The sequence below is a fragment of the Papio anubis genome, chromosome 2 (assembly GCF_008728515.1).
Source record: "Papio anubis isolate 15944 chromosome 2, Panubis1.0, whole genome shotgun sequence".
Taxonomy (NCBI): domain Eukaryota; kingdom Metazoa; phylum Chordata; class Mammalia; order Primates; family Cercopithecidae; genus Papio; species Papio anubis.
The window spans coordinates 49,028,359-49,041,620 of record NC_044977.1 but is presented as its reverse complement, the minus strand read 5'-3'; the positions used below and the strand labels follow the sequence as shown (position 1 = coordinate 49,041,620).

Here is a 13,262-nt window from a genome sequence, read left to right as displayed (position 1 = left end):
CCCTGAGCGGCTCCTGGACCCCCAAATTCCACAGTTGAGGCCCCACTAGGACTCCTGCTCTTGTTTGGGGACCCCATCTCAATCACGTCTCTTCCTTCCAGCCCCCAGCCCAGGGCTGTGTACACAGCAGGGGCTCAGTGATGGCAGTATGGGATCACGCTGGGCAGCAGCCTGCTCCTTGTGCTCTAACTTAAGGGGTGTGAGGAGGACCCAGCCTCGTTGCAGTTCATTCAGCATTTATTGAGTGCCTGCTGTATGCCTTAGTCAGTACGGGGCCCTGGGAAAGAACCGAGTTGGACTAGTCCTGCCATCACGAGCCAAGAGCCTCAGGTGTGAGCTGTGGCCGTGTGATCCTAGGGAAGCTACTGAATCTCTCTGTGCCTCTGTTTCCCCATTTATAAAATGGGCCTGCCTGAAGGATTTGGTGGGGATCTGGAATTATGCCCGTAAGGCACCAGCTCTATACTTGGCACATAGTAGATGCCCACTACAGAGCCACCATGCACCTTGGGAACTGACGGCCACTCTGTGTGGGTGGCCAGAGAGCACTTCTCTTGAGAGGGGACCTGTGTGCTGGGTCTTGAGAGAGGCACAGGAGCTCACCCCCTGGGAGGGAGTTCCATGGCAGCGTCCCGTCAGATGGCTATCCCCCAGGTCTGCAGTTCTTCAGGCCAGGAGCTGGGGTGGAGGCATGGAGGAAGCCGGTCTGAGAATTACAGTAACTAGCAGAAGAGGCTGCCCCGGGCCTGCAGGAGGCTCTGAACTGATGCTTAATTTGGCATTTAATGAAGTGCCAGTTGGTCATAGTGGCGCTGTGGTCTCTGTGTGGACAGCGGGCAGCAGGGTCTGCACACCACCTGGCCCCTCGGGAGCTGGGAGAAGTGTCCCTGGGAAGGGAGGTGCTAGGGCCTGAGCTTCCTGTCACGTTTCCATTGTCCCTCATGGTCCCCACATGAAAGACATGGGAAGTAGAGGATGCTGGAAGGAGGGCTCCAGCCTTGGGGGAGGCAGGGAGGAAGGTGGATGTGCACCCCCTTTGCAGGTGCCTGAGGGGTGAGGTAGCTTCCCTGGGGGTGGCTTCCCAAGGACCACTCATAGGGGTGGGTGATCACTAGGGGCCAGTGGAGAGAGTGGGGTGGTAGGAACATGGGGGCAATTGTGGGGCCCCTGGGGGTACAAAGAGGTAGGGAGGGACCAGGCCAGGTGGATTCAGGGTCCCTGGGTAGTTGAGTGCCCTGATGGTTTGAGACACCAGTTCTCCCTGCTGGAGTTTAGGAGAGGCTTTGCGAGAGCTGTGAGGACTCCTTCAGCCTCGGTTCTCTAGAATGGGGGTGAGCATCCACCTGGCCACAGGTTACAAGCGGTCAAGGGGAGTGGGGTGACCCTCAGGGGTGGTCCCACATCATTCACTGTGGGGACCCTCTTGTGAGAGCACCTCCTGCCCTGTCACGCCTCAGCCCCATATCAGCACCTACCCACTGGTGGGCTGGGGCCAGGAGGACAGAGGCTGGGCCCTAGCCAGCTGCAAAGCAGACCTGGCAGTGGCTCCGAGGCCTGAGTGCAAACATGTGGGTTCCATGCCCTGGGATTCTGTGGAGTTTACACACAGCACAGGGCAGCCTGTGGTCTGCAGGGGGCCTGGGGCTGGCTCCGTCTGGGGGCTTTGCCTAGAGAGGGCCCCTCCTTGGTAGGAACACGGAGGCCCGGAGAAGGTCAATGGCTTGTCTGTTCTGGCATAGGGAGCCAGCAGCACCCGGGCCTGGCTATGCTGCTTCTCTAGCCAAGGCCCCTGAGGTTTGCACCAGGCCCTGTCCCTAAGGGAACTCCCCACTCTGGTCTTGTGGTCAGCAAATGGTCTGGACGACTGGAGCGTTCCTGTGTTGCCCGTTCCACTGTAGGCAAACTGCTTTGCTTCTGTGTGCCTCAGTTTCCTATTCTGTAAAATGGGTGTAATGATAATGTCTACCTCCTAGGGTTGTTGGCAGTGGAATTTGGTGAATTTTAGAGTGCGAAGTGCTCAGAACGGTGCCGGCAGAGGGAGGGCCGGATGGGCTGGCGGCTGCTGCTGTTATTAGCGTTTTGTCATCACCAGTTCTTGTTGTTGGCATTTGCATCCCCTCGAGGTTCGCTTTTGGGCTGGGGTCCCTGAGGGGAATCAGTCCCTGTCCTGCCCTCATCTGATCTAGAATAAAGAAACCTCTCATATTTTGTGCCAAGGCCTTTGGCCTGGCTGGGTGACCTCATGCCACGTGGCCCATGGGCACTTTTGCTTTCTGGCCTGATTCTAACCCAGATCCTTCCACAGCCAGCCTTGGGAAGGAGGGCAGAGTAGGAAGTCCCTGGGCTGAAGGGTGGTTGGAGGCCCCTTGGCATGGGTGTGGCTGCTCCAGGGTCCCCAGTCCTGCGCTGCTCATGGTCCCAGCAGGTCAGATTCGGGAGCAGGAGGAGGCAGGAATGGCTCACTGGGGCCACCAAAGCTGGAGGACACAGGGCAGGTTGGGGAATCCATACCTCCCAGCTCAGAGCAGTCACTAAGGTGGACGTGGCGGGAACAGCCCTGCCCCTGGTCTCTGCCCCTCCAGAGTCAGGCACCTGGGCTTCAGGGGCCAGCCCTGTCCTCCGCCCTCAGGCAGCTCACTGCTCTTGGAGGCTCAGAATCTCCCCTCCCTCCCTCCCTTCCATCCTTCATTCCTCCTTCCTTCTTTCTTTCCCTCCCTCCTCCCCACTTCCTTCCTTCCCTGAAGCAGCTGCTCTGCCAGGCCTCAGTAACTCCACCGCCAAACAAGGGCCAACCATGTGCTGTCCCCCCATGAGCCCGGGGCCCTTCCTGGGGCTGGCACCTTCACCCAGAGGCTGTGACTTGTACCCGGGCTGTGGGGAGGGGTGTTCCCTGCGGACTGGTGGTACCTGGCCCTCTGAAATGTCCTCTTGGTGTTTGGAGCCCTCCCTGTGCCTTTCCTATGGGCTCTTTGGAAGCCCAGGGTTTCTCTTTTCTGAATCGCTTAACACGGGAAGCGTGTTAAGAAATCGTGTTAACACGATTTCAGCCCTGGGGGCATCTCAGGGAGTGGGTGCAGCCTCCCTGTTCTACTATTGGGAAAGATGAGGCCCAGAGACAGGAAGGAGCTGGGCCTGGAGCTCAGCCTCCCAGCCTCCTCTGAGGCCAGGGAACACTCATGGAGGAAACTGGCCCCACCACTGGGCGGGTTATCCCATCTGCCTGTGCCCACCTTCCTCATCTTTAAACAGGGCCGATGCGACCTGCCCATAGGATGGAAGGCGGTGGTGGTTGGGAGGCACGGGGCCAGGGTGGTGGCCATTAGGACTGAATGACTAGTGTTTTCTCCCCAGGAAAGCAGGACCGCACTGGGCAGGCTGGGGTGCAGTGAGTCCTCCTGCCTCTTCTCTGAAATGCCCCCGTGTCACCCTCTCCTCCTGTTTCCTCTGCAGAGCCCTCAGGATTGCCCCCGGACCCTGCTCTCACCCCTGGCGCCCGTGCCCACGGGTGGCTCCCAGAACATCCTGGTGCCTCTGGCCAACACTGCCTTTTTCCAGGTAAGTAGGGGTCAGGCCAGCGCCGGGTGGGGCCAGGAGGAGGCCAGGGAGCACGCAGGCCACTAACTGCCCCCATGTCCCGGTGTGACCCCTGCTCTGGGCCCACTGCAGTGCTTTGGCACCTGTGTGGGCTTTGCTTTTCTTTCTCTGAGTTTCCACATTCTGCGTGAGGAAGCCTCACTCTGACTGCATGGGGCTGCAGGAAGAGGAAGTGGTGAGGGCCAGGCCAAGGGGGAAAGCCGGGGGCCAACAGCTGCCAAGGGAAAGGCAGTGCCCCCAGGCTCTCCTGCCCCGTGCTGTAGCCGGAGGGTGGACACTGCCCGTGTTGTGCCCTATCCTGTCCTCCCTTAGCCTGAGCTGTGACGCTGGACACACCCACCCACCACCGAGCCCACTGCCCCGTGGGTGGCTTCCATGTCTTCCCTGCAAAATAACTAGAGAACCCCTCGGTCACCCCGTTCCCCATTGTCCAGATGGGGAAGATGAGACCCAGGAAGGAAAAGTAGATGACGCCAGATCACACAGCACAGAGCTGAACTTGTCCTTAGCCCTGGACTCCCTATCCAGTGCTCGTCTTTGCAACTAGCCCCGCCCCCACCATCTGGTCTCGGGGTGGGGGACGCAACTCCTTTCTGGACCCCTCCTGGAGGCGCGTCCTGGGTGAGAAGCGTTGACGAGTCCTGGAGGCGTGCCAGCCACCCCCCTTCCCAGCTCCTTGGAACTCGCCATCTGTTACTTCCGTGGAGGAGCTGAGGCCCGTGAGGGCTCTCACACGTGGGGACCACGTGCCGGGCATCTGGGATGTGTCGGGAAGCCTCGTGGCAGGGGCTGGAGCTCTGGGAGGGCTAGGGTGGGGCCTGCCCTCATCCCTCAAGCCCCACCCTGCAAGAGTTGGGGCAAGCACCTCCAGGAGCAGCCAGGGGACTGGGCGAGTGGGCAGGATGGCTCTGCCCCTGGGCCGTGGGCGCCTGGGATGGGGAGGTGTGGGCCTGACTTGAGTCCTGCCGATTCTTCCCAGCTGTGTGGTGGGGCAGTCTCCACTCTGACTGAGCTGCAGGGGCGGCTGCCCTCCTGCCCCCCCGGGGCCTGCTCCTAGAATACCGAAGGCAGGCCCAGCGGTGGGGGCCTGTTCGCTGAGCCTATATCCTGGGGAGCCCTGGGACAGGCTGGGTGTGCTGTTCTGAGGTGGCTGAGGACTCAGAGGAGGGACCTGTCTCCAGCTCAGCGTGGCAGGGCACAAAACGGACTTTTGGCCCCGTCAGCAGCCACTTTCCTGTATTAGCTTCCGGGCTGGGACCCCAGAAGCAGGGAGGTTGACCTGCACTGTCCTCAGGGTGTCACATCTGCCAGCCACAGGGACATAAACAGGAAGCTCTGCCATGCGGCTGGCTGGGGGCTTGGCGTAATACACAAAACCTGAGTCTGTTCACTCAGCAAGTATGTATTGGTGCTGCTCCTGAGAGGGCCAGATGAGCCTGGGGAACTGAACCTCATGACACAAACGTTATTGGATACCTCCTGCATACTAACAATAGCAAGCACATATTAGGCCCCTACAGTGTGCAGCCCCCTGAGGTACACAATCTCCAGTTTTCCCAGCAACCCTATTCCCATTGTCCAGGAAAACCAAGCCTCAGAGAAGGGGAGCGACTTGCATGAGGTCACACAGCTGGGAAATGCAGAGGTGGGGTTTGAACCCAGACCGGGGCTCTTCAGCTGCTTTCTGCTGCCCTTGGGGGTGGTGTCAGAGAGGCCGAGGCCCAGCCCTGACCCTCCCCGGTTGTTGAGGGGACAGGTCAACAGCCAGGCAAGGGGCTAAGGGTGGTGCCTGGCACACAGGGTTTGGGGCGGCTCTAGGAGCGTCGTAGCGCCCCAGCAGACACCTGAATAGTTGCTGCTGAGGGAATGAATGAGGATTGAGTGAGGTACACCCCTTTGATTTGAGGGGAGCATCTGGGAAGGCTTCAGAACAGGGGGCTTTTAAGCTGGATTCTGAGGGCTGTGTTGAGCTTTGCTGGGTGGTAGAAAGGGAGGCAGCTGTTCAGGTTAGGGGAGGGCTCGGGCAAAGGCCGGGGCAGGGGAGCCTGGCCGTGTTGGGTGTCAGGGCATGTCTGGGCAGGGCCTGGTAGGGCAGGATGGGAGATGGGAAGGCTCGAAGAGCAGGGGAACCCCGCTGGGAGTGGAGCCTTAGGAACTGAATACAAGGCCCTCTTGGTTAGATCACTGGGGGTGCTGGAGAGGCTTTTAGTGGTGCTGAGAGCATGAGGCCAAAGTCCTTGGCATTCCTGCACTGCTTGCCTCCCTCAAACATTGGATGTGATGGCCGGGAAGGGGATTTTGGGGGATGGGACAGCCCGGGCAAAGGTCTGACAGTTCAACCAAGCCCACTTTTCTCAACAGGAGCCCATGGTGTCCTGCTTGAGTTAGAGGGCGACACGTGCTGGCTTGGCTCTCCTCAAACCCGCTTCCCACTCCCTGTTTCCTACAGGGTGCAGCCCTGGAGTGTAGTTTTGGGCTGGAGGAGATCTTCGAGGCTGTGTGGGTGAATGAGTCTGCTGTACGGTGTGACCAGGTGGTGGTGAGTGGGGTGACTCCAGCATGGGTGGAGGACGGGCCTGCATAAGTCCAGATGCTGTACCTCTCACCCCACCCTGCCTCTCTCTGCCTTCTGGTTCCCCCATCCCCAGCAGCCCCAACTTCATCTGCCTCCATGACACCCATCCCCAGCAGAACCCCAGGCACTACCCATGCCCCCTATGCTCTTTTCCGCCCTTTTGCAGCTGCACACGACCCAGAAGAGCCAGGTGTTCCCACTCAGCCTCCAACTAAAGGGGCGGCCAGCCCGATTCCTGGACAGCCCTGAGCCCATGACAGGTGGGCACCCCCACCCACCCCACATGGCCTCAGTGTGGTGGGTGGGGCTCGGCCTTGTGCGACTCATTCCAGTGGTTGCCCCAAAGCTGCAGATGTCCCACCCCATTGTTCCCCAGCACACACAGAGCCTTATATCCCAGCCCTGCCATGCCATGCCAGGCTCTAGGCCTTGGGGTCTCCATGCATACTTTCCCTTGCCTTCCTGGGCCTGATTGTTCCCATAGAAAAGAGGACACAGGCCAGGCACGGTGGCTCAAGCCTGTAATCCCAGCACTTTGGGAGGCCGAGACAGGCGGATCAGGAGGTCAGGAGATCGAGACCATGCTGGCTAACACGGTGAAACCCCGTCTCTACTAAAAAATACAAAAACCTAGCCGGGCGAGGTGGTGGGCGCCTGTAGTCCCAGCTACTCGGGAGGCTGAGGCAGGAGAATGGCATGAACCCGGGAGGCGGAGCTTGCAGTGAGCTGAGATCCAGCTACTGCACTCCAGCCTGGGCGACGGAGCGAGACTCCGTCTCAAAAAAAAAAAAAGAAAAAAAAAGAAAAGAGGACACAGTCCTTCTGCAGAGCTTGGAAGGACCTGATGAGCCGGGGCTCGCCCAGCCTTGAACGTGGCATCTGGGGTGTGGTCAGCACCCCTCGAGTGGCGGCTCTGCAGTTGCTGTGACTGTGTTGGGTCCACTCTCCAGGGGCTCCTCTGTTCATGGGGAGTCTCAGGCATCCCTGGTGGACGTGGTGCCCTCCAGATTCCCACCATGAAGGTCCCAGAATGGCCCTGCACACCCAAGGCCCCAGAGAACCCTCCCTGCCCTCCTCCTTGAGCTACTTGGAGGGTTTGAAGCCCCCAAGTCCTCATAGCCCACATTACTCAGGGGTCCCTGGCATCGTGCCTGCGGCCCTGCCGGGAGTGATCAGACCCACTGTGGCCTGGGTGGGATCTGGCTGTGACACCCACAGGCCTTGTGAGCTCAGGCGAGTCCCTCCTCTCTGAGCCTCAGCCTCTTCTGTGTAAAATGAGGCTGACCCCAGGCTCCCAGCTGGAGTCTCTGTGAGGGGAAGGAAATCAGTGAGGCCGGGGCTGCACTGTGCTCAGCACAGGCCCCGGGGTTTGGGGAAGGGGCTAAGAACCTCACAGGATCCTGACGCCCAGAACCAGGACTTCCTCTGGGTGGGACACCACAATGATGGGGTGCAGACCTCTTGACAGCTGTTGAGTGTGGAGGGGACAGCGGTGATGGGGCATGCACTACAGAGCGGGGCTGACCGAGCTGCCCCGTGTCTCCCCAGTCGTGGTCTATAACTGTGCCACGGGCAGCCCCGACTGTTCCCAGTGCCTGGGCCGCGAGGACCTGGGTCACCTGTGTGTGTGGAGCGACGGCTGCCGCCTGCGGGGGCCCCTGCAGCCCATGCCTGGCACCTGCCCCGCCCCCGAGATCCGCGCGGTAAGCACGCCCAGTGGAGGCACGTGGCACCCATACTCCGGCACAGCTCATAGGCAGCGTCCACAAGCGTCCCACTCCCTGGGGACTCGAACACCAGCACATACACCGGCTCATGGGTGCAGTATCACCTGTGAACAAAAGGAAGTGCTCTGCCTCACAGAGCTGACGTTTCAGTGGGGGAGGTGGACAGTAATAAATAAGGAAATGAGTAAATTATAGAAGGCATTGGAAGTGTGGCGTGGAGGAAACACCGAGGGCTGAACGTTGTTAGCTTTGGGGAAACCATGATCACTAAAGCCACCAATGACATGACCAAACATTGCCCCTGGAAGCTGACCTCAGCATCCTCCAGGAGAACCCCTAAGTAACATCCCCGGGCCCACATGGGCTCAGTAATGCACACACATATCCTCCTTGGCAGCACAGTGACCTGCCAAGTGGCCACTGCCCCAGCCCCACCTGAGCCCCCAGACCTTCCTTTAAGCATGCCCGTGCCCTGCTGGGTGCCTGTGACTGTGGGCAGAAGCCTGCTGGCCTCCAGCCTCAGACCCCATTCGCCCCTCTCTCGGGTCACCTGGCAGATTGAGCCCCTGAGTGGCCCGTTGGATGGCGGGACCCTGCTGACCATCCGAGGCAGGAACCTGGGCCGGCGGCTCAGTGACGTGGCCCACGGCGTGTGGATTGGTGGTGTGGCCTGTGAGCCACTGCCTGACAGATACACGGTGTCGGAGGAGTGAGTAGCCACGGTGCCCCCACCCACCCTCTCCCGCAGTGCCAGCCTCTGCTCTGTCCTCACCCCTCCCTCCCCATCCTCCGTCCTCACTCTGCTGCTTTCTGGAAGCCTGTTGCTTCGTGGCCTCGGGGACTGTGCCGAAGCCATTCCCACCACACATCCTGCCATTTCTGCTTGGGGCATCTGCTTTATCCTTCCAGCTCTGGCTCTGATGCCAGCTCCTCTGGGAAGCTCTCACAGGCTGCCCTAGCCCAGCCCTTCTTCCACCTAAGCCTTGCTCTGAGGAAAATCATTTAAAATTAAAAAGGCTGGGGCTACTGGCATGGTTTAGAGATCTGTGACTGGCCCAGAGGGGTCCTAGGAAACATGCATGAGCAGAGACTGAGCTGGCTTTCCTTTCGGGAGGCCGTGCGTCTGGCACGTGGAAGAGCCGTCATCTACCAGCCCAGCAGACGTTCTCATGATCAGAGACCGTCTTGTCCCAGCCCCTTGTCTTATAGTTGCAGAACTGTGGGAAACTCATGGGGTAAATTATACATAGAAGGCATTGGAAGTGTGGTGTGGCATGGAATGGGGCAATCCCTGAGCCTGGCTCCAGGGTGGCCATGGGGGCTGAGGACTGCTGGCCGCTCCCACTGACCACAGCACCTCCCCTCAGGATTGTGTGTGTCACGGGGCCAGCCCCAGGGCCACTCTCAGACATAGTGACTGTGAACGCCTCTAAGGAGGGCAAGTCCCGGGACCGCTTCTCCTACGTGGTAAGGGGGGCTACAGCCCACTGTCCCACCTGCCCAGCACGCACGCTCCCGGGGGGCTGGCCCAAGGCCCAAACACCTGCCTTCCTCCCACAGCTGCCCCTGGTCCACTCCCTGGAGCCTCCCATGGGCCCCAAGGCCGGAGGCACCAGGATCACCATCCACGGGAATGACCTCCATGTAGGCTCTGAGCTCCAGGTCCTGGTGAACGACACAGACCCCTGCACAGAGCTCATGTAAGCCTCTGGGCCTGACCCACCCCTTCTAGTCCAGAGAAATCAACGGGCTTGGGGGCTGGTGGGCTGGAGGTGACATCCTTGAGCCAAGCCTCACCTGAGTCTTCATTGGCTGTGTCCCCTAAGCCAAGCCACTTCTCTCTGAGCCTCAGTTTCCTCAGCTGTCAAGAATAGTACCAGTAATTGGAAGAAGGGCTTTGTGCTAGGTATACAGTAGATGCTCCATAAGTGATAGCTGTAATGAGAATGGTGTTGATTGCACACATTCAGATCTTCTGGCTGGCCCAGGGGTGTGGTTGGAGTCTCTTGGCGAAACACCTTTGTCTTTATTATGCACTTATTGTTTACCAGACCCTACTAATGGGCATTGCTGGGACACCAAGAGGAGCACAACATAGCCCTCAAGGGAAGGGCAGACACACCCACAGGAAGTAGGAACATCCAGTGGGATTGGGAGAAAAGTCAGTGCCTTCAGGGATCTAGGGAGAGAGGCTTCACCAGGGGTGGAGGTGGGAGAGAAGACCTGGGAAGGCTTCCCGGAGGAGGTGGGATGGGGCAGAATTTGGAAGTATAAGGAAACAGCTAGGTGCTAAGATGAGTTGGGACCAGTCGAGGAGGCCTTGAACCCCAGGCCAAGTGCATGGGCCTGTGCCCCAGGTCTCAGGGGCATTGGCGGTGGGTGAGCAGCAGGAGGCAGGCCCTGCTGATAATCTGCTGCTCCCCCAAGGCGCACAGACACCAGCATCACCTGCACCATGCCTGAGGGGGCCCTGCCGGCTCCGGTGCCTGTGTGTGTGCGCTTCGAGCGTCGGGGCTGCGTGCACGGCAACCTCACTTTCTGGTATATGCAGAACCCAGTCATCACGGCCATCAGTCCCCGCCGCAGCCCTGTCAGGTAAGACTGGCACCCCGCCCTTCCCCCAGGCTCTCTGGGGCTGCAGGTGGACTGATAGGTTTTGCCGTCCCCCGCAGTGGCGGCAGGACCATCACGGTGGCTGGTGAGCGTTTCCACATGGTGCAGAATGTGTCCATGGCCGTCCACCACATTGGCCGGGAGCCCACGGTGAGGCAGTCAGGGGCCTGATGGCGGGGAGGGGGTGGCCCAGGCACAGCCAGGGCCCTAACTGACCAGGCCTCCTCCCACTGCATCTCTGTCCCCTCTTCCTCCCTCTGCCTCTGTGTCTCCTCAAACCCCACTCCCCCCGTTTCTCCATGTCCATCCGTCCATCCTGCACCCCGGTCTTGGCTCCTGGCCCTCATGCCCCAGCTCTGCAAGGTTCTCAACTCCACTCTCATCACCTGCCCGTCCCCCGGGGCCCTGAGCAATGCATCGGCACCAGTGGACTTCTTCATCAATGGACGGGCCTATGCAGACGAGGTGGCTGTGACTGAGGAGCTACTGGACCCGGAGGAGGCACAGCGGGGCAGCAGGTTCCGCCTGGACTACCTCCCCAACCCACAGTTCTCTACGGCCAAGAGGGAGAAGTGGATCAAGCACCACCCTGGGGAGCCTCTCACCCTCGTCATCCATGTGAGCACGGAAGGGGCCAGGGTAGGCGGGGGCCAGCAAGCCAGCCTCAGCCATGGGCCTTGGGAGCACTTCCCCACACCACAGTTCTCCCCCTTTGCACCCACAGAAGGAGCAGGACAGCCTGGGGCTCCAGAGTCACGAGTACCGGGTCAAGATAGGCCAAGTGAGCTGCGACATCCAGATTGTCTCTGACAGAATCATCCACTGCTCGGTCAACGAGTCCCTGGGTGCAGCCGAGGGGCAGCTGCCCATCACAGTGAGTGGATGGGGTGCCGGAGCAGGGCAGACCCGGCCGCCACCCCTGGCCCATCTGCCAAGCATCTGCCCGTTACCCAGCACCTGAATTCACTGAGCGTTTTCATGCTCAATAGCTCAGTCCAGCAAAGCAAAGCAGAGCTTCATACCCCCACTTGACAGATGAGGAAACTGAGGCCCAAGAACTTAGTGACTTGCTTGAGGTCAGTGATGGGCCCCATCTGGACCTGGACCATCAGAAACCATAAGAAGTTGTCCCTACGCCACTTGGTGTCTGTCCTAGAGCCTGGGCTGCCAGGCACCATATAGAGGCATGGAGGGCAGGGGAGCAGGAGGAGCAGAGAGAGGCCAGAACGTGGGATCTTTTCTGCACTGTATCTCGTTGCATGCCTCCTGGGATGGGGAGCTCACTCTCTCCCAAGCAACATGTGCCACCCCAGGATGGCTCTGACTGGGAAAGCTTCCTTTTACCTGCACCTCAGTCCCAGTCCTGCCCTCTGAGTCATCATACCTCACCTACCCCCTGGTCCCAGGGCAGCCCTGCAGATACTTGGGGACAGCAGCCAGGCCCTGTGAACTGCTTCCTCTGGCTCACTCACTACTCCTCCCAGGCTGTAATGATAATCACAGCCCCCTGTATTGAGCCACCTCTGTGCCAGGCCCAGGACCAAGGGCTTGACAAGCCCTCATTTAGCCCTCCCAGTGTCCCCAGGAGGTGGACATTGTTATCTCCATGTTATCAGGGTGGCACTTGAGGCTCAGAGAGGTTAGGTAATTTACCCAGGGCCACGCAGCAAATGAGGAGCAGAACCAGAGTGTAAGTCTAGGAGAGCTACAACCCCTTTCCCCAACCTCTACACAGATCCAGGTAGGGAACTTCAACCAGACCATCGCCACACTGCAGCTGGGGGGCAGCGAGACGGCCATCGTTGTGTCCATCGTCATCTGCAGCGTCCTGTTGCTGCTCTCCGTGGTGGGTAAGGAGCCCCACCCTCAGGACACCTTGGAGGGCAGGCTTGCCACCTTGCCCCAGCCCCTCTGAAGATTGGCAGATGGAGGAAGGCAGGATGGGATGGGGCGCAGCTTGAACAAAGGCTTGGCCACGGGAACAGGTTAGGCACCCAGAGGTCGGGGGAGGTGTGCCCCTCTCCAGCACCAATGGGTAGAAGATGTTAGATGGCTGGGGGACATGCTGGGCCCAGGCCAAGGTCCCTGAATCTCAAGCAGAGAAATTTGGAACCATGTTCTCCAGTCAATAGAGAGCTACTGGCCGGGCGCGGTGGCTCAAGCCTGTAATCCCAGCACTTTGGGAGGCCGAGACGGGTGGATCACGAGGTCGGGAGATCGAGACCATCCTGGCTAACACGGTGAAACCCCGTCTCTACTAAAAAAATACAAAAAATTAGCCGGGCGAGGTGGCGGGTGCCTGTAGTCCCAGCTACTCGGGAGGCTGAGGCAGGAGAATGGCGTGAACCCGGGAGGCGGAGCTTGCAGTGAGCTGAGATCCGGCCACTGCACTCCAGCCTGGGCGACAGAGCGAGACTCCGTCTCAAAAAAAAAAAAAAAAAAAAATAGAGAGCTACTGAAGGTACTTAAGGAAAGGTTACTCAGGGAAAATTAACCTACATGTCTGGTGGGCTGTATCGCTGTTAAAATAATGGTCATGAAAGTAATAGACTCGACATAGCAGAGAAACTGGAGCCGTCTTACACTACTAGAGGGAATAAAACAAAGTGCAGCCGCTTTGGAAAACATTTTGGCAGTTTCTTAGAATGTGAAACATAGAATTGCCCTATGACTTACAAGCCAGCAGTTCTACCCCTAGCTATCTGTTCAAGAGAAATGAAAACGTAGCCACACAAAAACTTATACACACGTGT

At 59.2% G+C, this 13,262-nt stretch overlaps 1 protein-coding gene across 2 annotated transcripts in view; it reads left to right on the top strand.

Moving 5' to 3' along the window:
* The window catches only part of PLXND1 (plexin D1), a 52,676-nt gene that overhangs the window by 25,293 nt on the left and 14,121 nt on the right, over positions 1 to 13,262 (top strand). For both annotated transcript variants that reach the window (XM_021922684.2, XM_031663091.1), the window contains exons 9-20: positions 3,451 to 3,555; positions 6,044 to 6,133; positions 6,336 to 6,429; positions 7,718 to 7,872; positions 8,454 to 8,605; positions 9,264 to 9,363; positions 9,457 to 9,596; positions 10,324 to 10,491; positions 10,569 to 10,659; positions 10,864 to 11,127; positions 11,234 to 11,383; positions 12,245 to 12,359. In XM_021922684.2, the coding sequence (XP_021778376.2) occupies positions 3,451 to 3,555; positions 6,044 to 6,133; positions 6,336 to 6,429; positions 7,718 to 7,872; positions 8,454 to 8,605; positions 9,264 to 9,363; positions 9,457 to 9,596; positions 10,324 to 10,491; positions 10,569 to 10,659; positions 10,864 to 11,127; positions 11,234 to 11,383; positions 12,245 to 12,359 (1,624 nt within the window). The remainder of the gene's footprint in view (positions 1 to 3,450; positions 3,556 to 6,043; positions 6,134 to 6,335; positions 6,430 to 7,717; positions 7,873 to 8,453; positions 8,606 to 9,263; positions 9,364 to 9,456; positions 9,597 to 10,323; positions 10,492 to 10,568; positions 10,660 to 10,863; positions 11,128 to 11,233; positions 11,384 to 12,244; positions 12,360 to 13,262) is intronic.